This window comes from Trematomus bernacchii, unplaced genomic scaffold (assembly GCF_902827165.1).
Source record: "Trematomus bernacchii unplaced genomic scaffold, fTreBer1.1, whole genome shotgun sequence".
Taxonomy (NCBI): domain Eukaryota; kingdom Metazoa; phylum Chordata; class Actinopteri; order Perciformes; family Nototheniidae; genus Trematomus; species Trematomus bernacchii.
Genome location: NW_022987620.1, coordinates 2,436,825 through 2,462,511, shown reverse-complemented (window position 1 = coordinate 2,462,511; position 25,687 = coordinate 2,436,825). Strand labels below are relative to the sequence as shown.

Below are 25,687 nucleotides of genomic sequence, written 5' to 3'. Positions count from 1 at the left end.
TTATAGTCATTTTGAGTCACCTATAACTCTGCCATGATTTGTACATTTACATGTCTATAAATCTTTGTCATTTGTCTCATAAAGTATTATTTGTTGTCAGTTGTAAATCTGCAATGTGCTGCATTTGTGGATTGACCATGAAACACAAATATTCCTCCTTCCAATAGTTGTATTTAGTTAGGGCTGAGTTATTGGTGTGTGGTGTGTTCAGGGCATCCTGACGGTGAGGTCGGAGGTGTGTCAGAGCTCCGAGCTGCTCTCCGCTCTCTTCCATCACGAATGTTGTCGAGTGATCGCCGACCGCTTCATCGACGACTCCGACAGAAAGACCTTCAACGGCATCATGGAGAAGGTGTGCCTGTTTATATATTGTTTTTATACTACTGATAAATCCTTTTATTCTTCCTTTTAGACATCATTTATGTTCTTATTTTAGATGCTCAAATTGATCAACAAAAAAGCAACAATAAAAGTGTAGTGAAATAAATGATGCTGTAATGCATGAACATCAAAATAAAATAATAAAATACAACAATTAATAAAGTTTATAATAAAAGGCAAGTATTTTACAATTATGTGCAAAATGGTCAAAATATCCCGGAAGTGAACAGAAGAAAATAACTTTTAAAATGAAAATGTGTTTGGTCAACACCTTTTCTCTATTAATGATGTCACGTCTTTCCTTTTATTCAAACTGAAAATTGTTTTTTATATAACGCTTTTTAACTACTAATACTGTTATCAAAGCATTAAGATATACTTAGTTTCATTTTTTAAATTTGTATAGTCCCATTGGTCTCAAATTGCTAAATTGTTCAATTTAAGGATATCTCCTTTTCTTTAGATTCACACTTGTCTGTCATCTGCACTAAGCAAAGTTTGATTGATTATTTGACAGCTGTTTGATTTTTTGTCTAACCCCTTCCCACTCTTCAGATCACAGTAGAGGATCATGGGAAAGCTGTGATTGAGCATGCTCAGTGGGACAGCTTTTTCGTAGACTTCCTGCGTGAAGCTCCGGAGGCGACGGGAGACGACCCTGAGGACGGAGAGCTGGAGGCTCCAAAGGTCCTCCATCAGGGCAGATTACAGCCATATGAAATACAATACATCAATACAATACACTTGAATACACACAATATATTTATATTGATATTTCAAATAACTTACGTGCACATATAAGAAAATTCAATGTGACAAAGATTGTAAGATATACAAAATTCAATTAAATAATTAAAATGACTAAATAAATACACAAAACAAAAACAGTATGATTTATGTAAACCATAACAAAAAATAATAATTTCTAAGTAAAAAATATACATATAAGTAAACTACATATAATATGGGCACAGTAGTATAAAACTAGTGCAGAATCAGGTGTGACTCTTCTGCTTTATGCGTACTGTATGTAAAAATGGTTGCTATGGAGCATTACATTTCCGAGCAAAGCTCCTTGTTGAACAGCACATTATCTTCAACAAGAAATGATGTAAACCATCTTAAATTCACAGCGCAAGTCCTCTGGCTAATCAAGAAGCAAAAGCTATCATATTTTCTGCGACTGAAATGAGTTTCTTGTGAGCCTTGCCAAATTTTGCCAATCATTTATTTATGTAGCTTAGCATAATGTTTTATTTTTATATATATAATTGACAGGTGTATGAGCCAATCCCATCACTGGACGTCCTGGCAGAGCGGCTGTCTGTTTTCCAGCTGCAGTACAACGAGACGGTGAGGGGCGGAGCCATGGACCTGGTCTTCTTCATGGTAATCACTATTTCTATATATCACCTTCATGAGGTGGACATGATGCAGGTTCATCCAAACAGCAACTTATTTTAACCTTTATTTTTCTATTTATAAATTATAATAAAAAAACACTTGACTTTTATGTTACCAGTATTCACTTACACAATGAAAGCCCCACGAACCCTCATGCATCAGTGTCAGTTTTCCCCCCAAAAAACTTCCACTTTCACTGGAAATGCAAAGTCTACATCAGTAACATGCATACTTTATTTTCAAAATAAACTTCCATGTTACATTCAGTGTCATTTTATAAGTGTCTGAATTATAAGGAAAAGAACAGACCCCACTTGTAACTAGTATGGTGCCATTTCAAAATAAACTTAAAATATGTGTTGTTTATCACGTTTATTAATGCAACACAATTACTTGCTTATGTTTAGGTACATTCAAAAGAGGCCTTATTATGCTTTTTGGGGGTTCTCCGTTTCCTGTAGTGTGTTGTATAGTGTGTGCATGTAAATGGTGCACAAAAACCTATACAAAACCCCCGCATGAAACGCCTCCATTGGACTCCTTTGTTTACTTCCGTAACATAATGACATCACTATTTAAAACTTGCACTTCTATTGGCTAGCGCTCCAACACATTGTACGTGATAGGCTAACGGTACGTCCACACGGTTCCGTCGCGTGCTTCAACGGAGACGCTTCCCATTCACTTTGAATGGGGTGACGTCAAGTTTTGCCGAACTGCATCGTGGTTCCGTCGCGTTGCTTTGCCTCCGTTGCTCGCTTCAAAAGTTGAGAAAAGTTCAACTTTTCAAGCGTCGAAGGAAGCGCTAGCCAATCAAATCATATGCCAGTACAAGCGCTTGCCAATCAAACCGCGTGCTTGTGTGTCCGGGGCGGGAGATGAATGTGATTGGTTGTTGGTCGCGCGCCAGACACGCCCACCGGCAAGCTTCAACGCGACAGAACCGTGTGGACGATACGTAAGAGTCGGCCAGGCCGGCCAGCTAACCAATCAGCAGACTGGGCTCTGGTTTCAGACAGAGGGTGAAAAGAGGTGATGCAGCACAGACAGTATGAGGAAAAATAAAGAGCTTTTTGAACATTAAAGCATGGAGACATGTCCCAGTAGTTCAAAAGTGCATTACATACAAACACCTGAATGACTTACTAAAGAAACATGCAGCTGTAAGGAAAACTTTTCTCTGGTTTTATAATATACATATATATAAATACACTTTTGCCCTTACAGTGTTTTTCTCATGGTAACCCACCCCTCTTTGTCTGCAGGACGCGATGACCCACCTGATGCGGATCTCGAGGGTCCTGCGGACGCCGCAGGGGAACGCCCTGCTGGTGGGGGTGGGGGGGTCAGGGAAGCAGAGCCTAACCAGGCTGGCGTCGTTCATTGCAGGATACCAAACTTTTCAGATCACACTGACCAGGTCTGAAGCAACACACGCACAGGTTTATTTATGGGTTATTAAAATGTTCATCCACCAAGAGTACGTTCCTTTATCATGCAGCACATACGTAAATAAATTAGTTCATATTTTTTAAATCCCATTATAGATCATGTTTGAATTGAATAGACCCCATAATGGTCTAATTATCTCATAGTTGAAAATACTTATGAACTAATTATTCTTTCGGTCATTTTATCTTTTAAGATAGAAACTAAAAAATGACATTTATATGTGTACATGCTGCAGGTCGTACAGCAGCAGTAACCTGCTGGAGGATCTGAAGACCTTGTATCGTATCGCTGGTCAGCGAGGAAGAGGAGTCACTTTCCTCTTCACTGACAATGACATAAAAGACGAGGCCTTCCTTGGTAAGATAAGATAAACCATTATTAATCGCCATAGGGAAATTCAGGTGTCCTGTACACTTTAATTCATCACTTTCTCTTCTACCCTCCCCCCTCCTCTCCAGAGTACATGAACAATGTGCTGGCGAGTGGTGAAGTCTCTAACCTGTTTGCTCGTGATGAGCTGGACGACATCTCTCAGGATCTGATTCCTGTGATGAAGCGGCAGCACCCCCGCCGACCTCCGACCTCAGAGAACCTGTACGACTTCTTCCTGTCCCGAGTGCGGAGCAACCTTCACGTCGTCCTCTGCTTCTCGCCTGTCGGGGAAAAGTTTCGGAATCGAGCGTTAAAGGTGAGGAGAGGGCTTTGTTTCCTCTCCTTTCATTAGCCGCGTTCACACAGCAGTACTTTTCCCACTTTAGTTCCGATATAGTTCTGAAATGTCGCGTTCACACCAAAAAGAGCCGGAACTAAAATGAGTTAATCAGAACCTTTTTTACCCCCTTTTCCGTCCCTGCTAGAGAGCAGGTACTTTCGTGGGAGAAAAAGGTTCCTATGTCTGATTGGCTGGGCGGAATGCAAACCACGCCCCGTAAAACTCCCAAAAAGTTTTGTGAAGCATTATTAGCATTAGCATTAGCCCAGTGCAGAAACGCTGAGAACGCGATCTGTACTTAGTTCATGAGAACTAACGAGTTCTCATGAACTAAGTTCTGATGAACCTTTGTGGGAAAAGTACTGCGGTGTGAATGCGCCTATTGTTCTTTCCTTATCTCTCATCGCCTTGGCTTATTTTCTCTCATAATCTCCTTTCCTTGTCATCTCTAGTCTCCTTGTCCGTCCTTTCCTCTCCTTGTCTCCTTTACTCTCCAGAAATGTGCAAAGTATTGTTGTGATGTATTGTATTGTTCCAAAAGTGTTCTATTTGTTGAGCTGCAGTGCAGGGATAGTGAGTGAAAGGTGTCATGGATGAAAAGAGAGAACAGTTTAAAGTTTCAGTGACCTCTGTCCGTTGCCCTCTATAGTTCCCGGGCCTGATCTCAGGCTGCACCGTGGACTGGTTCCAGCGCTGGCCCCGCGACGCCCTTGTGGCCGTGTCGCATCACTTCCTGTCCCAGCACCACGATCTGCGCTGCTCGGAGGATGTTAAGCGAAGCATAGTGGTTACCATGGGAACCTTTCAGGTAGCGCTCACCATGACGATCAGGTGTGTTTTCATTTATCATCATCAGCTGACTGATCACATGACCTCTGACCTCTGCAGGACCTGGTGGCCGAGAAGTGTGCCGAGTATTTTGAGCGATTCCGCCGCCAAACGTTTGTGACGCCAAAATCCTACCTGTCCTTCATCTCCAGCTACAAGGTCATCTACGCACACAAGATGGCCGACGTTGGCACACTCGCAGAGCGCATGAAGACAGGTGAGGCTTTCGTTACCTTTTGCTCATAATATAAGCTTAACCTGTTACGCACGGCCCCCCCGGTACCGGGCGGATAAACGCATAATTTGCAGGAAACAACGTCTAAGGAATCTTAATATTTAATAAACTATGAATGTTTTATATCCATGTAACGGGAAGAAACTCAGCTAACTGATCTTTTAAAAAAAAAAATCCAAAAAAAACCCACAATGCTAACACTCAGCCTCTGAATTAGCCACGAGCGAAAAAATGTAACCTAAAACGGCACTTAAACTTACAATAACTCCCTTATTACTTATCCTAGATGCACAGCCAACCACTCGTTTTGCATCAGCTGGAGACACAGAATCGTTTGGTGCCCACCTCAACACTCAGTGATAAACATTTGCGACGCTATAAACGAAAGCGTACATCATAACATGTGGAGCTAGGTAGCTAGAAACGCTAACATGGCTTACCTTGGTCAAAACTGGTCTTCAATGGCATTAAAACGATAAAAAAACGATGCTGCAGTTAATCCATAGGTTAATCCAATGTGTTTGTGTCCTCTTTGAAATTATTTCTGATAATCCATAAGCAATAAAACTGCTTTTCCGTTTCCAAATGTCAGAGCGAGAGATCGGTCCACTCTGATGCAAAATTACATGCGCGAAGCCCCGACCTCTTCTCTTCACAACGTGTGTGTGTGGGGGACTCCCCCTTCGATTCTATTGGCTCTAACGGTCAGAAAGAGGTGTCAACCATCAAAATCGACCAAGGGGGGCCAGAGATATGGAAAAAAAAACATTTTCACCCAAACATTTCGAGTGGTTTTGGCTAAACCTCTCTAAAAAGGTCAAATGTCACTTGTTTTGCATCAATCTTGATACAGGGTACTTATTATATGTTGTACTTTGGATTCCTAAAGCTTTTAGTCTACTAACCCATCATCCAAGGGTAGTTTTCACTATAAGTAAAAAAGAATTTTTTGGACGGACACTATAATTTACAGTTTTTTACTATGTAAAATCTGAATTTTCTTTCAAATAAAAAACATCTATATTGATTCTGACACTTCTACATCCAACTCACAGATGTAACCTTGCTTTGATAAAATAAATTATTCATATAACCCTTTTAGAAGTTAAGTTGTAGTCATTTGTTTTGGGCATGTCATTTTCGAGCCTGAAACATGAAAAACAGGCTTGGTGCTGGTTAAACAGGTTAAAAAAAAAATGTAAGCAAAAAAATTGTAAAATTCTCTGAACCCAGATTATTAAATAGCAATATGTTCTGGTTTCTTTAATCCTTCCGACAATAATAAGAAGTTCTCAAAATATTAATAAACAGGTTAATAAATAAGACATTTGAGGACATCAGATAAAATAATCTGCAAAATAGTTGCAACTCTTTAGACACAAGATGATTAAAAAACTTCCTCTTTTTTTTGTATAGATAAGTGAAAGAATAACCAGTGTAATATTCAGTTTGTTGTTGTTGTTGTTTCCTGCAGGTCTGTGTAAACTGATGGAGGCGGAGCAGGCGGTGTCTCTCCTCTCAGAGGAGCTGCAGCTGAAGGAGCAGGAGCTCGCCGTCGCCTCCCAGAGGGCAGAGGAGGTCCTGCAGGAGGTCATGGCCAAAGCTCAGGCTGCGGAAAAGGTCCCACAAGACACACTACTTTAGAAAAACATCACAATCAGGAGAAATGTGGGATTTATTTAAATAATGTATACTCAACATTTGTATATATAGCACTTACCAAACAAAGTAAATAGAGCTCCACATAAAGAAAATAAATCATGAAATATCAAAATTAATAAAAATAAAATACATGATAATGAAATTCTCGAGGGGAAAACTTTAATAATCAACAAGATGTTTGAAATCTGTTTTTATTTCATTTTCTTATATGATTTATTTTGTATATATCGCTTTTATGATTCCCTATCTATGGTTTGTATTTTTGTAAAGCACCTTAACCGTAAGCTTGTTAACATATTTTAGCTATTGGTTGTGCGGCTGTTCATGTCTGGTTCAATCTCCATGTTTTCTGATATAACCTGTGTAAATGATCTGCTGGATGTGGAAGTGGTTTGTTAGCTGATAGAATATACGGTTGTTTGTGTTTGTCAGCTTGTTGTGGAGTAAAAACCAACACAATTGTAATCTCTCTGTTCAGGTGAAGCAGCAGGTGCAGAAGGTGAAGGATAAAGCTCAGCTCATCGTCGACGAGATAGAAGCTGATAAGGCTTCTGCAGAGACCAAACTGGAGGCTGCCAAACCAGCACTGCAGGCTGCTGAGGATGCACTACAGGTCACACACACACACACACACACACACACACACACACACACACACACACACACACACACACACACACACACACACACACACACACACACAATGTGACAACAAAGAGATACAAAAGAGCTTAAACAGACACAAAATGACCACAGAGACACAAAATTATGTTTTAGGCATTAAAAAAAAAAAATGTAAGATGAGCTTTTAATGTTATAAAAGTGACGAGAAAATGATATCCTTGACGCAGTTTAATTATCAAGTAAATTCATACATTTGAAGCAAGATTATTTCAATCCAATCCAATCCAACTTTACTTACTATATAGCACATTTAAAAACAACAGAGTTGACCAAAGTGCTGTACATCAATAAATATATAAAAAGTATATATAAATATACATATAACAATTGTAAAACATGAGACATTAAAACCATACTTAAAGACACCGACTGAAAATGTAGGTCTTGACTCTACAGTATGCAGGACTGTTCGTAGGGTCCTTTGGTATGCCATGTTTTATTCCTGAAACAACCTCTCTACATTACAGACCATTAAGCCGGCGGACATCGCCACAGTGAGGAAGCTGCAGAAGCCTCCTCACCTCATCATGAGGATCATGGACGCCGTGCTGCTGCTGTTCCAGAGAAAGGTCTCCGAGTCTCGTCTGATGTGAAATATCCTAACACACTTTCTCATCCATCTCACTCTTTCAACTTTTTGTCCACAGATCGACACGGTGAGCGCTGACCCTGAGCGGCCGTGTCCCAAACCTTCGTGGGCCGAGGCCATGAAGCTGATGCAGAACTCATCCTTCCTCAGCATGCTGCTCAACTTCAGCAAGGTTAGATTATTATACATGTGAAGATCCTCAGGTCAAAACAATGATTGATGAATTGCGGAGCTGGGAGAGGGGGGTCATTTAAAGGAAATTAATGAATTTCAGAGATTAAACTCACACATTTCCTCTGAGTAATATACTATGAGATTAAAAAAACATAGATTTGCCAGAAAAAAATCTTAAATGTCCATTTAAAACTCACCTTAAAATATAAAATATATATCACAAAATAGTTTTCTTACATTCCCAACTATAATCTCAAAGAACATTCAAGTTTTTTCATAGATGTACTCTTTTATTTGGCTTATTACATTTTGGTGATCAACGTGAGGATATACTAGAATCTTCTGCACTGTGTGTGTGTGCGCTGCAGGACTCCATCACAGAGGAGGTGGTGGAGCTGCTTGCTCCCTACCGGGATATGGACGACTACAACCTGGAGTCAGCCAAGAGGATCTGCGGGAACGTGGCCGGACTCTGCTCCTGGACCCAGGCCATGGCCGACTTCTTCTCCATCAACAAGGAGGTGCTGCCTCTGAAGGTACAAACACAGAGGAGGGCAGTGTGAACAGAGCCTGAACACAACACAAAGATATCTTACTGTGTCGCTTCATGCCTCTGTTCAGGCTAACCTGGCTCTGCAGGAGGCTCGTCTGGTGGTCGCTCAGACTGAACTCACTAATGCTCAGGACCAGCTGGATGCCAAACAGCGGGAGCTGGACTCCGTGAAGGTATCTACTTCTTCTATATATTCTTTTGATTTGAAGATTTGTTGTCATTGAAGGCTGATTTATAGTTGTACTTCAGCCCTACAGCAAGTGGTCTCTATTTTGAGCATTAATACATACCTCAAAATATCTTTAAAAAAATGTCTTTAACATTTGTGAGTTTTTTCTTGTAGATGTACCACTTTAATCTGACATAATATCAAAAAACTTCTCATAACCTTCAGGCGCTTTACGACGCTGCCATGAAGGAGAAGCAGGACCTGGAGGAGGACGCCCAGGCCTGCCGCCGCAAGATGTCCAACGCTACTGCTCTGATCGAGGGGCTGGGGGGGGAGAAGGTCAGTGTCATCCACCCATCTAAAGGTCCCAACTTTTTTCACTGATATCACAATTATCTTTATTTTTCAAATGGCAATGTAAATAAATATAAGCCAGGCGTGAACAACTCTTAAAGCCTTTTATTCACTTCTGGAGAGTCAGATAACATTGACGAACTACAGGTATATGGAATACCTTAAACTTGGAAGCGGCTTTGACCTATTTTTAATAAAGTGGGGTGCCAGTCAGAATCAGGTCTGACAAATAATAAACAAAGATATTCAGCAGAAATGGTTCAGTCAAACCATACACAAATGAATTACTTTGGGAAATATCTCCTCCGTCACCGAAATGCAATACAATACAGATCACACATCAATTTCCATTTTCGTCAGATATATTTCATGGGGGAAAGTGACGCATATAAGATCAGTGTGTGTGTGCGGTGTGTGTGGTGAAAAGACTCAATATATACAGTTCAATCCGCTTTAGATAAGAGTCCAGTTGGTTACAACCCAGACATAAATTAAATCCAGTTCATAGGCCCACAAACAAAGGCAACAATTACTGCGGGCCGTATTTAATCTGACCGCGGGCCGTGATTGGACTTTGGACATGCCTGATCTAAACATCATAATTTCATCCCTCTGTCTCCTGGTCCGGCTGTGTTTCAGGTGCGTTGGACTGAGAGCAGCGCTGGGTTTCAGACGCAGATCACACACCTGGTGGGGGACGTCCTTCTGTCCGCAGGCTTCCTGTCCTACGCCGGGCCCTTCAACCAGGAGTACCGCAGCCTGCTGCTGGAGCTGTGGAAGAGAGAGATGGAGGAGAGGCTCATCCCCTTCAGTCCTGTGAGTACTTCACATTGTGTAGCTCCGCCTCTGTTCCCCTCCAAAAACATTATTTGATCTAAAAGTTAACTAACGCACTGAGCCACATCCTCCTATGTTAAATGTATTCAAAGATTTGGCCTGTCAAATAAAATAAATATATGTACAGATTAAAACTGTCCAACTTTCCACCAAACTTTACTGAAATTCTTGTTTTTACCTTAAAGAAATTAAAATAACACAGCCTTAAAGATATAGTATATAGTATTTATAGTTGAACATTTTTAAGAATGGGATTACTGTGGTGATGAATATAATATTGGATTACTTAAGAGAGCTCCTACAGAACGAACAATTGATTATTATTATTATTAGTATTGCCTGTATATTTATTAAATGTAAACTTTAAGAATGAATAGTAAGTTAAACACAGCAGGAACATACATAAAACAGTTGCCTTTAAAGTATGTTAAAGTCCTTTTCTTTGCCACATCTACAAGCAACATCTATACTCTCTTGTGACGACTTATTCAATTCTCCGCAGGACTTGAACGTGATTGGCCTGCTGGTAGACAACACCACGGTGAGCGAGTGGAGCCTGCAGGGGTTACCCAGCGACGACCTGTCCATCCAGAACGGCATCGTGGTGACCAAGGCGTCCCGCTACCCGCTGCTGATAGACCCCCAGGGCCAGGGCAAGACCTGGATCCAGAACAGGGAGCGGGACCAGCAGCTGCAGGTGAGTAGTATGAACACATTAAACAAATGTAATCCGAGTGCTGACCATACAGGTACAAAGGAGTGGTGACTCTTACGCCCTCTTTGGTTTGTGGATTGCTGTTTTGAAGCCTCAATGTTGGCATTATGGCTGCCAACATCTTCATTTTGGGCCGTCACCATCTTGATTCAGTCCATCATCATCTCGGTTTTTCATCTTGGTTTATTTGACCCTGACAATGTGTTGCCGAGTATTTACATCTACATTTAATATTTGTCCGTCACCAACTTGGTTTTCGGAAGTCTTTTTTGGTTCATTTTCTCATAGATTTTTATAAAATCTGATTTTCTTTCTGCAACCACTGTAGTCACTGCTGGATCGTAGAGAGAACGCAGGTTTAGGGCACTTGAAGGCATTTTCCTTATATTGTCTTTGTCTGTGTCCCAGGTGACGTCTCTGAACCATAAATATTTCCGCTCTCACCTGGAGGACAGTCTGTCTCTGGGGCGCCCCCTGCTGCTGGAGGACGTTGGGGAGGAACTGGACCCTGTCCTGGACAACATACTGGACAAAAACTACATCAAGTCTGGATCCACTTATAAAGTAGGACTCCTGTGAAGTCTTTCTCCTACATGAATTTCAAACTTACTCTGTCATATCCCCTCTCTATACTGTATATAAGACCAACCAGACGTATACATTCCCAATGTGATTTCTTCTTCTCTCTCTCGCCTACAGGTGAAGGTAGGAGACAAGGAGGTGGATGTGATGAAGGGCTTCACGCTCTACATCACCACCAAGCTGGCAAACCCTGCGTACAGCCCTGAGGTCAGCGCCAGGACGGCTGTGGTGGACTTCACAGTCACCCAGCGAGGCCTGGAGGACCAGCTGCTGGGGAGGGTCATCCTGCTGGAGAAACAGGTCATTCAGCTAGATAGTCAGATAGTTATTTAGCGTTTTTAGTTGCCTACATTAAGCTTTTTGAGTCCAGCAGTGTCTGTTACCCTTCTGTATGTGCCTCTGGTTTGTGTTCCAAATAGACACCAAAAAATGTACTTAAATGGCCAATCTGAGAGCGTAGATCTTGTTATCCTGACAAAAGGGAAAACTGTAATTTTGTGTTTACGCCTTTAATCCAATGTGACATTTGAAGATGAAATCACCGCAATGAAAAACACGCTGATTCTTTTGAAAAGTCAAGGCCTGTGCATTTATATCTGCTCGAATGCTACATTTCAGGAGCTGGAAGCGGAGCGAGGGAAGCTTTTAGAGGAGGTGACATCCAACAAGAGGAAGATGCAGGAGCTGGAGGACAGTCTCCTGTTCAGGCTGACCAGCACCCAGGGGTCCTTAGTGGAGGACCAGTCTCTGATTGAGGTGCTGAGGGTCACCAAGACCACTGCTCTGGAGGTACTGTCTCTGTCTGTGAGCCTACTGGTTGTCTTTAATTAAATGTAATGTTGAAAGTTTCTCTAATTGAAATGACACCAAATCATCTTGTCTTCCAGGTTAGTGAGAAGCTGTCTGTTGCAGCGGAGACAGAGCTGAAGATCAACCAGGCGAGGGAGGAGTACCGCCCGGTGGCCACCAGGGGGGGCATCCTATACTTCCTCATCGTGGAGATGTCCCTGGTCAACATCATGTACCAGACGTCTCTGCGGCAGTTCCTGGGACTCTTTGACTCGTCCATGCTGCAATCCGCCAAGTCTCAGCTCACTTCCAAACGCATCAGCAACATTATCAGCTTCCTCACCTACAAGGTGCTTTAGTCAAAAGACGTGACCATTAAATCATCCACCAACAAAGATGATCTGCATTTCATATTTCTACATATTTATAACCTCTGTGTCTTAAAAGAGTATTTCACTCTCTCTGCTATCCAGCAGGGGACAACTCCTTTGGTGCCAACATAAGTTAGACTAATAAAAGTCTATTGGTTTACACTTTTCTGATTAGTTTATAGCCATCACTTTTTTTCTTCAATACAGCAATATTTTCATATACTAAAGTATGGTCCACATTTGGGTAAAATGGATGATTAAGAAGCATCAACATAGTGACGGCTTAAAAAGACAAAATGTGGTTGAAAACCTAGATAGGGACAACCAAAAATCAAGATAGCAAGAGCCAAAAAAAACAAGCTGGAGAAGGCCAAAAACAAGATAGCCATGACCAATATGTCAAAATGCTAAACTGGAAGTTTTGAAGCAGAAGTCCACACACCAATGGGTGACGTACTATGACTACGTCCACTTCCTGATCTATAGTCTGCATTCATACTAGAACTCCAAGCCTATAAGAGTCTGCTGTAATGATTTAAACTGGATTCCTGTGTGTCCCTCCCTCAGGTTTACTGTTACACAGCCAGGAGTCTGTATGAAGAACACAAACTGCTGTTCACTCTGCTCCTGGCTCTGAAGATCGCCCTGCAGGCCCGAAACATCTCGCACCCTGAGGTGCTCACCTTCGTTAAAGGTCACACTTCCCATCCTTCTCTCCATCATTTACTTTTTAAACACCAAAGTATTTCAACAGAAAATGCTGTTTGTGTTTGTAGGTGGAGCCTCTTTGGATCTGAACTCTGTAGAGTCCAAACCGCGGCGCTGGATCCTGGATCAGACCTGGCTCAACCTGGTGCAGCTCTCCAGCCTGCAGCCCTTCTCCCAGATCCTGACCCAGGTACAGCCCAGACCCAGGTGAAGGTGAGCAGGTAAAGCTGGGACACAGACCCAGCAAAGTGTTCTCTCCTCCTGTCCAGGTGATCCAGAACGAGCGCACCTGGAGAGCGTGGTTTGACCATCCAACACCAGAAGATGCCCCACTGCCTGATGGGTACGAGGAGAAGCTCGACACCTTCCGGAAGCTTCTGCTCATACGAAGCTGGTGTCCCGACCGAACCACCGCTCAGGTCTGAAGGCTTAACTCTGCAGGACAAATCGAACTATCTAAGAATCATGTTTAGTAGAAATGTAATACTAACATGCCTAGCCTTACAGTAATGCAAACATAAAACATGCGCTGAAAGTCATTTTGTTCGGTGTTTTCCTACAACATATATATCTTAAACCAAAAGAACAACACAAAACACATTTAATATAACGGGCTGGTGTGCAGAGCGCCTGTAGTTTAACTTAAAAATCATCGTTTGCATATTATCTCTCACTCCTTTTGGAGCCTGCTGTGGAGAACGTACCCTCACATACGTGATTACTTCATAACTACATTTTACGTTTTCCTTCCCCTAACAAAAAACGGATTTTTAAGAACGTAATCATCCTTTACCGCTTTTTCCCACGTCCAATGCCAATAACAGCATTCAAATGTTTGTTTATCATCCTGCTATTCCCCCTCCCCTCTGTTCTTATTTATTTATTTATTACCTCTTAATAACATTATACTTTTACAGAAGATATCTCCCACAGCTTATCTCATTTTCTCTGCTATGTCTGTCAACAAGAATAAAACATATTTTGTATCTGTGTGTTGAGCAGGCGCGCCGCTACATCTCGGACTCCCTGGGTCCACAGTACGCTGAAGGTTTGGTTCTGGACCTGGACGCCATGTTGGTAGAGAGTGACAGCAGGACGCCGATGGTCTGTCTGCTGTCCATGGGCTCCGATCCCACCGAAAACATAGAGAGGCTGGCCAAGAACAAGGTGAACTCAATCAGTGGAGAGAGGAAACATGAATGATGGGAGAGGGACAGTACAGGACATTTCAATAGATTAAAACAAGAGGAGACAATGAAATGGTCAGGGAAAGGGGAAGATTTGAACAGTATTTTATAGATTAGTTATGGACAGAAATGTATTAACCTCTTAAGGACGACGCTCCCCCCATTGGACCCCTCCCACCGTTTTTTTTTCGAGACAATGTCTCAGGGCTTCTTAACATTTATGAAACTATTAATGTGTAGCACCAGATTAACGGGAAGAATCTCAGCTAACTGAAGATATGAACCATTTTTACCAAAACAAAACACAAGGGTAATACCAAGCCTCTGAATTAGCACTAAGCGAAAAAATGCTAACGCACTTTAGCACACAACTCAAGATAAAGATACCCTTATTACTTATCGTAGCTGCACATACAATATATCCGATTAAAGCTGAGACTCCACAGATTATAATAGGTATAGTATCATCACTGAGCGATCCGAACTTGCGACAGGGGAAGCAAACACAGACATCACAACACGTACCTTTACGGAGCTTTTACGGGAGATCGTCTCACCGTAGCTGTCAATCTGATCAAAAGACGTGTTCAATGGCATTAAAACGAGAAAAAAAAAATGCTACAACTGTTGATCCATAGGTTAATAATGTACCTGTGCCTTTGAAACAATTATTTATATTCCATAATTACATTTTTATGTAAAAATCGGAGCGAAAAAGTTAGCTGCTAATGGTAGCCACCAGAGTGTATGCAGGGCTGCCAACATTTGAGTTCAGCTTGGAGTGAGATTTTTTTTTTTGGTGAACCGAAAAAAGAAACGTTCATGTGTTCAGTGTTACAAATGTATTGAACATGTACAAACTAGGGTTTCCCATTAATGTACCGGGCGCTACAGTGGAATACACACTTACACAGTGTACCCGCGACTCTTACAATCAAGTGCTATTTTATAAGTGCGGGGGGGTCCTCACCTCCTCACCTCCTCTAGGGCGGTCCGGGGGCATGCTCCCCCGGGAAGATTTTTTTTAAATATTGAAGTTAAATTCATCAACCTGGTGCACTTTGAGAGCAAAATGAATTTATGGATACATCTCTCAACACCCATATGAAACGGAACTGTAAACAGATTTTCTTTTTCTTTATGGATATTTGACAAATCACTCCCCTTTTAAACTGTATTCTTGTTGTACTGTCATATAGTATTTCATAACTGTTTTTCATTTATTTTCATAAATGGTGACCAAACCGTTTGAGACCCACTCAGATAACTAGACTAAAGTGAACTATCTAAACACTCAGAGTCCCTTACCTCACTGAGCTGTAGTTATCTCTCTCTGACAGGACAGAGCTCTCCCTCTCCTTGTTTAAGAAACAGCTTCTAATATCTGTTAGCGCAGCTAGCTAACCAGATGCTAACAACAACAATGCAAATAGTGAGTTTGGTAGAAATATACTGTATAATAGTAAAGTTATTCAAGATGATGCCATATTTATTGAAGATTTTACATTATAAATATTCCCCAAAATTATTCAAAAGCACATTCTTCCAAACTCCTTGCTATAGTATGACCACCAGGAGACTATTGATGTGTGTGGTGAGTTTGGTAGTAATATACTGTATAATAGTGATTGAATATTATTGTATTCTCTTTTTTCGGAGTTGCACTTTGCAGACGGTCCCTGAGCACTCGTTTTCTTCTCCGGCTGCGGATAGAGACCAATGTAATGTGCCAGCTCGGAGGACGGCACGTATTGGCTTTTTTTGATCAACATGTGATTGTAGTTCGTTGTCCTTACCACGGTACTTAGGAGATGTCATTTGTGTCTGAATAACGTTTTGTTCATAAGTTATTGATCCGTGAAATCAGAATCTCCCAATATCTTTCCAACTTTACTGAACTAAGCCAGAAGACCGTCTCATTTCGTAGACCGCTCGGTTTGCTGTTCCTTCACTTTATTTTTATATTTATATACATTTATTTTGGACGAAAACTTAACGTGAGGAAAGGCATGTGTGGCGTGAGTGCGTGAGATTCGGGTTAATTGCGTGACTCTCACGCTCAATGCATGAGTGTTGGCAGCCCTGGTGTATGCAGCTTCCGGTTTTGGTCACGCGTCACTCTCACTCCTTATTTGGCTCTAGCGGTTATAAAGAGATGTCATTCATCAAAATCGACCAAGGGGGGCCAGAGATAGGTCAAATCCACCCAAATGACCCCAGAAGTGTTTTTTCTTTAGCTAAATCTCTCTAAAAAGGTCAAATTTCACTTGTTTTGCATCAATCTTGATACAGGGTACTTATTATATGTTGTACTTTGGATTCCTAAAGCTTTTAGTCTACTAACCCATCATCCAAGGGTAGTTTTCACTATAAGTAAAAAGGATTTTTTGGACGGACACTATAATTTACAGTTTTTTACTATGTAAAATCTGAATTTTCTTTAAAATAAAAAACATCTATATTGATTCTGATACTTCTACATCCAACTCACAGATGTAACCTTGCTTTGAGAATAAAGATTATTAATTTAACCCTTTTAGAAGGGAAGATATGGTCATTTGTTCTGGGAATGTCATTTTCGAGCCTGAGACCTGAAAAACAGGCTCAGTGCTTAATAGGTTAAAGCACTTATGAATGGAGGCATGTGGCGGGGGATTGTCCACAGTATTGAGTTTGTAAGTCCCTTTGGATAAAAGCGTCTAACAAGTATCATGTAATGTAATGTAATGTAATGTAATGTAATGAATCAAGTGTTGCTCTCTGCCTGCAGGGGGCGCAGTGCCGGTCCATCTCCATGGGGCAGGGCCAGGAGGTGCACGCTCGCAGGCTATTGGCCGGCAGCATGACGGACGGCGGCTGGCTCCTCCTCCAGAACTGCCACCTGGGACTGGACTTCCTGCCAGAGCTGCTGGAGACGGTTACCACAGCGACGGCAGACAGCGTGCATAAGGGTTTCCGTGTGTGGCTGACGACAGACGTGCACGAGAGGTAACACAAGAAACCCAATGATGATTTATCAGAAAAGGAACTTAAATATAACATTTGCTGAATAATGTTACTGTGCTTGTTTGTGTGCAGATTCCCCATCACATTCCTTCAGTCCTCCATCAAGTTCACCAATGAACCTCCTCTGGGTAACAGTTTCATATGATTAACTAAAACTCTTACTCAATATGTCTGTCTTTTGATTTGTATGACTGAGACAGGACTATGAGGAGACAGCACAGACAGCATTAAACACTAACTGTGACCCTATAAACATGCAACATGTCTGAAAAGTGAATAAACCACAAGACAGAATTGTAGTTACAAAATAAATCTTTACTAATATTTGTCTTTATTTTGATTGACAAAAAAAGAGCAGTCTATAGAAGCAGCACACAAACTAACTGATAAATGATACACTTTTGATTAAAGAAAACTGAAATAGTAAAAACTAACAAGAACATTTGACACTGGATTAAGAATAATTACATAAAGTGCTGACTAAATGTACACTAGTTGATAAGAGACTCCTCTCAGAAATGTTTTAACCTGGCTCCCAATACTCCTATCTGCTCTATAAAAGATGTTTAATTTATCACATACATTTTTTATCATTTATGATTTTTTGTCTCCCTTTGAGATGCCATTCTACTTTTGATATGATATCACTACGATATTCTGTTGTTAAAGGCTCATTTCACCATCAAAATTATCATATATATTTAATTGTATTATTTTGTTTATGAAAATGTTGTTCTCGTGTGTGTACCTCAGGGATGAAGGCGGGTCTGAAGAGGACTTTCAGTGCTGTCACTCAGGATCAGTTAGAGATCAGCAGCCTGCCTCAGTGGAAACCTCTGCTGTATGCCGTGGCCTTCCTGCACACCACCGTGCAGGTCTGTCCACACAAACGCTACATTCACCACAAAATGATCATTTAAAAAAGCTCAGATACACAAATAGTCTCTGCAAAGATGATTCTCATATAAACAAACTGAAATGTGTTCCTGGACGATTTGGAAAAGATCCCCTCTCACTTCTCTTCTTCTCTCTCCCATCAGGAGCGCCGTAAGTTCGGTCCTCTCGGCTGGAACATCCCCTACGAGTTCAACCAGGCAGATTTTACCTCCAGCATGCAGTTTGTGCAGAACCACCTGGACGACCTGGACTCAAAGAGAGGAGTCGACTGGAGCTGCCTGCGCTACATGCTGGGTTGGTCCTCACATGGTTTCATCTACTTCTCCCTTGACATGGCATGGCAAGATACTTTAGAACAAGATACAATAAAAACAGATACAACAAGAAGAAGATGCAATGGACTGGAAGTAGGGATGTCATGCAAACCAAACTCTGGTAATAAGTTGATGCCACAATTCAACAACAAAAGATGATGTTGTTTTTGTCTCCATGGTATCACGGATACTTTAGTGTCCCAGAAGATGATAGTGTTTGGGAGTCATTCAACTCTCAATTGACGCCTACCAAATCTCTTACCTGAAAATGCTACCTTGTGAGCAAAAGATCTGCATGGAAATCTGCAGGAAAACTAGTTACTATGTAGTATTCAAATGTAGTCTTGACAAAATGCAGTTGTTTAAAGAAGATCATGAGATTTGTTGTATTAACTTCCAAGATAAACAGTGTGCAAACTGCAATACGCTGTGTTTAGTTCAAGCCACTGGGATTGGTATGGACAACATCTCTAGATTCATAGATTTAAGACGCAAAGAGGAAGGATATGAAAAAAGACAAAAGATAACAACGTGCTGGATCAACTGTTGTGGAAACTTTTTCTTGGAATAATACATGAATATAGAACATAAATCCACAGGGAGCATGGGAATATTAGGTTTGATCTTTTAATAATGTCAACACTTTCACACTGAAACTGCCAACACATGAACCAAGAAGAAAGACAAACTATCTCTCTGTTTATTTCATTCTTTTTATAAAAACATCCACCTGCCTCTGTCCTTGTGCAGGCGAGGTGCAGTACGGCGGCCGGGTGACAGACGACCTGGACAAGTGTCTTCTGAACACCTTCACTGGGGTGTGGTTCAGTGAGAGCACCTTCAGCGACACCTTCTGCTTCTATAAGGGCTACAGCATCCCAGGCAGGGCCAGGACGGTGCAGGACGTCCTGCAGCACATCGACACCCTGCCGCTGGTCGACTCTCCTGAGGTCAGAGCATCACACACAGCAGCGTCAAAACATGAAGGCTGGGGGTTCATGCTAAGGAACGTGCCACTTTTATTTAGTGTTAGGCTATAGCCGCTTTCACATCAAGTACTTTGCCGTACTTAGTGCCCAGCACTTAGTGCCGGCACTTAGTGCCAGCACTTAGTACCCCCATGAAACTAAGTACAGATTGCGTTCACACCGGAATAAGTTCCCTGAGGGAAGATTACGCAAATGAAGCCGCTGACGTCACTTCTTCTTCTGCTTTGGGTTTACTGGCAGGCCGCAAACAACTTCACGACATATACTGCCACCCGAAGTCCCCGGCTGGAAGTCCCCGGAGTTGGGGATCTTCCGAGTAAATCGCCAGAACACCGACACCTCCTCATCACTCCACCGCTCCCATGTTTTTTTTTGTGTTGCCATAAGTTATTCTCTCTCCGTTGGTGCGCGGGGCTAATGCTAATGCTAATAATGCTAATGCCAGCAAATACAATGGCGGCTTCACAAAACTTTTCAGAGTTTTACGGGGCGTGGTTTGCAATTCGCCCAGCCAATCGAAATTGGTACTTTTTTCTCCCCAGGATAGTACCACCTCTCTAGCAGGCACTAAAAAGGGGGGGAAAGTTCTCTGAACTAAGTTCTCTTTTTGGTGTGAATGCAAAATTCCGGGCACTAACGGAACTAAACGGTAAAAGTACAGGTAAAAGTACTCCGGTGTGAACGCGCCTAATATGTTTTAATTTCCGAGATAATGTTGTACATTTATTATAAGATAAGATAAGATGTACTTTACTGATCCCAAATTGGGAAATGTTTGCATTGCAGCAGCATGAAAAATAAGGCATTGCACATAAGTAGAATTAAAAATAAACTATTCTAAAATAGAAACATCTCAAAATAGAAATAAAACAGCATCAAAAAGTTGAAAATAAGTGGACCGTGAAGATAAACAAATAAAACACCATTGAAGGGCCAATTTTCAGTTAACACAATATAAAGCAGGATATTATTTACATTAGGTGTGTAAGGAACGGAATATTAAATTAAATGTCAAAGTCCATTCCATGAGAAACAAATCTAGATATTCTTAAAAATTCTGGTGGTAACTTATGCAAATAAAATATGTTGGGTGTTACCAAAATAAATGTGCAATTTATTCCATTTTATTACTTATACATTTGAAAAGTTGTCCTTTAAGAATGTTTCATTTCATTTCAAACCTTTATTTATCCAGGTGTATCCCATTGAGATCATTGATCTCTTTTTCAAGGGAGACCTGCTCAAGTAGGTTCCACATGAAACATTAAAAACATAAACAGAACAACAAAAAGGACATCATACATTAGCATTACAGGGATTACAAATTACATACTATCCACATGAACAGGTACCAACAGCTTCCGATTCACTAGCATCCAACCGAGCTTTAAAAACATTTAGTGGCACCAGATTGCTCAGTTTCCATTTCAATTGCAGACTATTCCAGGACAGTGGAGCTGTGCATCTAAATGCTATCTTCCCTAAGACAGTCCTAGCAGTTGGCACATTTAATAAAACCACAGCATGCGATCTCAGGCAGTAGCCACTTACAATTCGCCGTGAGATCAGGGAGCAGATGTAGGATGGAAGTATCCCTAACATGGCTTTGTATATAAAAATGTACCAGTGACTGAGCCTCCGTACAGTTAGTGAAGGCAAACCAGCCCTTGCATACAGGGTACAGTGATGGGTTAATACTTTACAGTTTGTCACAAATCTCAGTGCACTGTGATACGCAGCATCTAACTTGACCAGGTAATGGGCAGGTGCATTCATATAAATCAGATCACCATAGTCCAGCACAGGTAAAAAGGTCACAGAGACTAGCCTTTTCCTGGCCTCGAGCGAGAAACAGGACTTGTTCCTGTAGAAGAAACCTAGTCTAACCCTCAGTTTTTTAAGCAGGTTATTGACATGACGTTTAAAAGTGAGACAGTCATCAAGCCAGATACCAAGGTATTTGTAACAGGTAACCACTTCAAGTTTTATTCCTTGCGTAGTTACAATATCTAAAACAGGCTCTGGTGTCTTTTTAGCTTTTGAAAAGAGCATTACCTTGGTTTTATCAACATCTAAAAGAAGCTTTAGTTCAGAGAGCTGAGTCTGAATAATGTTAAAAACAGCTTGCAATTCAACAACAGCCTCCTTAATGGAGGGACCTGCACAGTACATCACGGTATCGTCTGCATAAAAATGTAAGGTTGCTCCATCGACATTTTCAAATGTATGATGTTTTTGGTCTCATTAACTAGTTTTTTTATTAATTTGAAACCCATACGTTCTGAGTTTTTCATGAAATATTACCCACCCTCTCCAGGCTTTGTTTATTTTATTTATTTATTTAATCAAAACATTTAGGAAAATGTTACAGCAGTTGTTTTTAAACATATTACTTCAGAAATATTATACATTTAAAAAGGAAAAAAAATTACAAAGATCCTCCTAAAATATCCAAACCCTGAACAGCTTCATCATTAAACCTTTGACTTCCTTTTTGCAGGTGTTTGGGCTCCACCCTAACGCTGACATCACCTACCAGACCAACCTGGCCAATGAGACGCTCCACACCATCATCAGCATCCAACCAAAGGACTCCGGAGGCGGGGCCGGGGAGACGAGGGAGGCCAGCGTTCAGAGACTCGCCGCCGAGATGCTGGAGAAGCTGCCGCCGGACTACGTGCAGCACGAGGTGTGTTTGGTGACTAAGATTCATTTCTATGGAATAAAAGGACTTTGAGATGGGTCTCGTAGGAAAAGTATAAACACATTTGTATTTGGTAAACAATAAATGCAGTACTAATAATAAGCAGTAATAATGAATCAATCAATTTCTACTACATTAAATGAGTTCCATTTTAGGTTAAAAATAAATACATAATAATAATAATAATGATTATGGAGCCAGGGGAGATGATTTATTTTCTGAGGAAAAACTCACCATTGTCAAAATGTAAGTATTACATTTTCAAGAAACAAACTCTTAAATATACAATAAAATGACATCCTGATAACATTTCTTTCTGATAACTACAATACATATTAATACAGAGTTTGTGTTATGAATCATAATTAATCTATACACTAGTGATATGGTCCTCTGCAGAAATGTGGAGTAACTGTGGAGTGTGTTTTGAAGGTCAAAGGTCAGCTGAAGAAGATGGGTGCGCTGCAGCCAATGAACATCTTCCTACGACAGGAAGTGGAGCGCATGCAGCGCGTCATCGGCCTCGTACGGAGCACGCTCACCGACCTCAAACTGGCCATCGACGGTCAGCACACACACACACACACACACACACACACACACACACACACACACACACACACACACACACACACACACACACACACACACACACACACACACACACACACACACACACACACACACACACACACACACACACACACACACACACACACACACACACACACACACACATTCTACAAACACTATTATGGCAAATGTGATATCTATTTACAAGTATATTTTACGTTATTATATGCGTGTAAATATAGTCCCGTATTCTGTGTCCCTGCAGGCACCATCATCATGTCTGAGGACCTGCGGGACGCTCTGGACTGCATGTTCGACGCCCGGGTCCCACGCCTGTGGCTGCGGCCCAGCTGGCCCTCGGCCTCACTGGGCTTCTGGTTCAGCGAGCTGCTGGAGAGGAGCTTGCAGCTCCGCGGCTGGATCAGCTCCGGCAGGCCGGACACGTTCTGGCTCACCGGATTCTTCAACCCTCAGGTTGGATAAAAGTCCTCCGACGTAGAGAAGAGTTTAGAAACAATGTTAAGGACAGTCAAACAAGAACAATCTAACTTCTCAAACAGGACATACTAAAGAGGAACAGTTCATCAAAGACCTTTCTGTCCTTGTGCGAAAATAAACCTGAGAGCAAAGCCAAGAAAATAACAACATCCCTAATATGCGACAAAAATAAGTCAATATTATAGTCATAGATTTTGTGAGAAGATGCAGAAGATCCTTCTATGCAAGGAAAAATAATGGCAAGAAGAATTTTATAATATTGGAGAATATTCAAGTTATTTTTCTCCGTTAATTGGTCAATTTCTTTCTGTGAAATGTATGACTTTAATCTCTATTCATTTAAAATATTAGCCAGGGTAGAAAAATATGAAGAAATCTGCAATTGCCAGTGGTTTTCATCTGTCAGGGGTAAAAATGTAATTTGCATGTTTTTGACATGTTTTACTTTCTCTTTAAGATCTAAATTCCAGATTTGTATCTTCTTTATTGAAGAGTTTCTGAGAGAAACCTGATGTAACTTGAGTCTCGTCACTTTTGGTGTTTTTCGTAAAGGGTTTTCTGACCGCCATGCGCCAGGAGACCACGCGCTCCAACCTGACCCGGGGCTGGGCCTTGGATACTGTCACCCTTAGCAACAATGTCACTAAGATGATGAAGGAAGATGTGGTGGCTCCGCCCCCAGAAGAAGTGGGCGGGGTCTACATCTACGGCCTCTTCCTGGATGGGGCAGGGTGGGATCGGCGAGGAATCAAACTCTGCGAGGCCCCCCCAAAGGTGAAAAACAGGAAGAAAACCATAACTAATACATTGAAATAATGAAATAAAATGAATAAGAAAAATAAATGTATTGGCAAAACAAAAAAATACTGATACATAATAAATAATAATAAATGAAATATATAATGGAAAAATGGAAAAAGCAATAATTACTGATAAATAATAAAGTGATGCTTTACTAATTAAAATAAGAAACAATAATGCAGGAAAAATGGTATGATACAATTATGGAGCAATATGTACTCAAATGTAAACACTAATAAAAGTAATACAATAATACAATTCTGTCTCTGCTCCTCAGGTCCTCTTCAGCCCCCTCCCCGTGGTTCACGTCTTTGCCATCAGCTCAGCCAACATGGCCGACAGCAAGCTGCCCCCCGGCGGGGGTGGGGGGGCGGTCAGCCTGTACTCCTGTCCGGTCTATAAGAAACCGCGCCGCACCGACCTCAACTTCATCTTCTTTCTGCAGCTGAGGAGCCTGCAGCCCCCCCAGCACTGGACCCTGAGGGGGGCCGCGCTGCTCTGCGACTGCAAGTGATGCTCCGCCGCGAGAGGGAGGCCTGCAGCGGCCATGTTTGTAGTCTTTAAAGGACCACATTTGTTCATTTTCAAGTTTGAGACTATGATCTAAAACTCACATACAGTGTACTTTCCTGACGATCTCTATAAACATCTATCTGTTTTAGATGGATCTTCTTTGGTTTTATTTTATTACAATTATAATAACTATTCATATTTAAAAAAAATAGCATAATTGTGTGTGTGTGTGTGTGTGTGTGTGTGTGTGTGTGTGTGTGTGTGTGTATGGTTAAAACGTAACAGCCTGCGGTCACTCTTTATAGCTGTTCGAATGAAGGTAAACACAGTGTAGGCGGTGCGTAAAAGCTCTTTGAGCGCTGGTGCTGCTCTTCTCTGAGTTACACGTCCCGCTGCCTCCTGGAGTAACTGCACACCCCTGGCCGAAATATATCTAAAATAATGTATGCACTGTCATTTCCCCACGTAAACATAACAGTCTGCAATGAAATGGTTGTCTCCTGTGCGCTGCACTTCCTCCTTGGCGCACCGGTAACTTTCTCAAAAAATTGTCCCGCTGCTCTTTTATGATGAAAACAGTAAATCAATAAGATTAACCACATTGTGTAAAATTATGTTTAGAATAAAATAATTGCAAATCAATAATTAAAGATGGTGTACATGGATAAATAAAAAATATATTTTCTGATCTTTTGTTAAAAAGACAGTAGGTTACAGCAACATGTCTGACTGCATATTAATGGCAAGCTGAAATTAATTAATTCAAAATCTACTTAAATGTTCACTTGACCTCCACTGATATTCAGAATAAAGTTTTTATTCATAATACTAAAGGATAAGGCTGTAAAAGAGCCACGAACTGTTGTCAGTCTTATATTGCTAATTTGTGAGTTATGAACATATGGAAATATTAAGGGTTAAATACTATCACTGCTTACAACACTTGTGGTCCATATCGATAAGAAATAAAAAAATTATATTTAAAGAAACATTATGTTGCTAGCTT

General features: G+C 41.2%; 1 protein-coding gene across 1 annotated transcript in view; it reads left to right on the top strand.

The window, feature by feature from the left end:
• The window catches only part of dnah5l (dynein, axonemal, heavy chain 5 like), a 76,064-nt gene extending 50,968 nt beyond the window's left edge, over nucleotides 1-25,096 (top strand). Inside the window, exons 62-96 of the mRNA XM_034132721.1 lie at nucleotides 212-352; nucleotides 937-1,068; nucleotides 1,660-1,770; nucleotides 3,051-3,205; nucleotides 3,473-3,594; nucleotides 3,696-3,925; nucleotides 4,599-4,757; nucleotides 4,838-4,994; nucleotides 6,487-6,632; nucleotides 7,153-7,287; nucleotides 7,826-7,927; nucleotides 8,006-8,119; nucleotides 8,490-8,657; nucleotides 8,743-8,847; nucleotides 9,069-9,182; nucleotides 9,837-10,013; nucleotides 10,537-10,731; nucleotides 11,158-11,313; nucleotides 11,449-11,631; nucleotides 11,950-12,120; nucleotides 12,219-12,470; nucleotides 13,059-13,185; nucleotides 13,268-13,389; nucleotides 13,469-13,618; nucleotides 14,202-14,366; nucleotides 17,157-17,374; nucleotides 17,465-17,520; nucleotides 18,146-18,267; nucleotides 18,433-18,583; nucleotides 19,354-19,553; nucleotides 22,093-22,281; nucleotides 22,729-22,861; nucleotides 23,135-23,343; nucleotides 23,920-24,141; nucleotides 24,446-25,096. Of these exons, the coding sequence (XP_033988612.1) occupies nucleotides 212-352; nucleotides 937-1,068; nucleotides 1,660-1,770; nucleotides 3,051-3,205; nucleotides 3,473-3,594; nucleotides 3,696-3,925; nucleotides 4,599-4,757; nucleotides 4,838-4,994; nucleotides 6,487-6,632; nucleotides 7,153-7,287; nucleotides 7,826-7,927; nucleotides 8,006-8,119; nucleotides 8,490-8,657; nucleotides 8,743-8,847; nucleotides 9,069-9,182; nucleotides 9,837-10,013; nucleotides 10,537-10,731; nucleotides 11,158-11,313; nucleotides 11,449-11,631; nucleotides 11,950-12,120; nucleotides 12,219-12,470; nucleotides 13,059-13,185; nucleotides 13,268-13,389; nucleotides 13,469-13,618; nucleotides 14,202-14,366; nucleotides 17,157-17,374; nucleotides 17,465-17,520; nucleotides 18,146-18,267; nucleotides 18,433-18,583; nucleotides 19,354-19,553; nucleotides 22,093-22,281; nucleotides 22,729-22,861; nucleotides 23,135-23,343; nucleotides 23,920-24,141; nucleotides 24,446-24,682 (5,526 nt within the window). The 3' untranslated portion in view covers nucleotides 24,683-25,096. The remainder of the gene's footprint in view (nucleotides 1-211; nucleotides 353-936; nucleotides 1,069-1,659; nucleotides 1,771-3,050; nucleotides 3,206-3,472; nucleotides 3,595-3,695; nucleotides 3,926-4,598; nucleotides 4,758-4,837; nucleotides 4,995-6,486; nucleotides 6,633-7,152; nucleotides 7,288-7,825; nucleotides 7,928-8,005; nucleotides 8,120-8,489; nucleotides 8,658-8,742; nucleotides 8,848-9,068; nucleotides 9,183-9,836; nucleotides 10,014-10,536; nucleotides 10,732-11,157; nucleotides 11,314-11,448; nucleotides 11,632-11,949; nucleotides 12,121-12,218; nucleotides 12,471-13,058; nucleotides 13,186-13,267; nucleotides 13,390-13,468; nucleotides 13,619-14,201; nucleotides 14,367-17,156; nucleotides 17,375-17,464; nucleotides 17,521-18,145; nucleotides 18,268-18,432; nucleotides 18,584-19,353; nucleotides 19,554-22,092; nucleotides 22,282-22,728; nucleotides 22,862-23,134; nucleotides 23,344-23,919; nucleotides 24,142-24,445) is intronic.
• The last annotated feature ends 591 nt before the right edge of the window (nucleotides 25,097-25,687 follow it).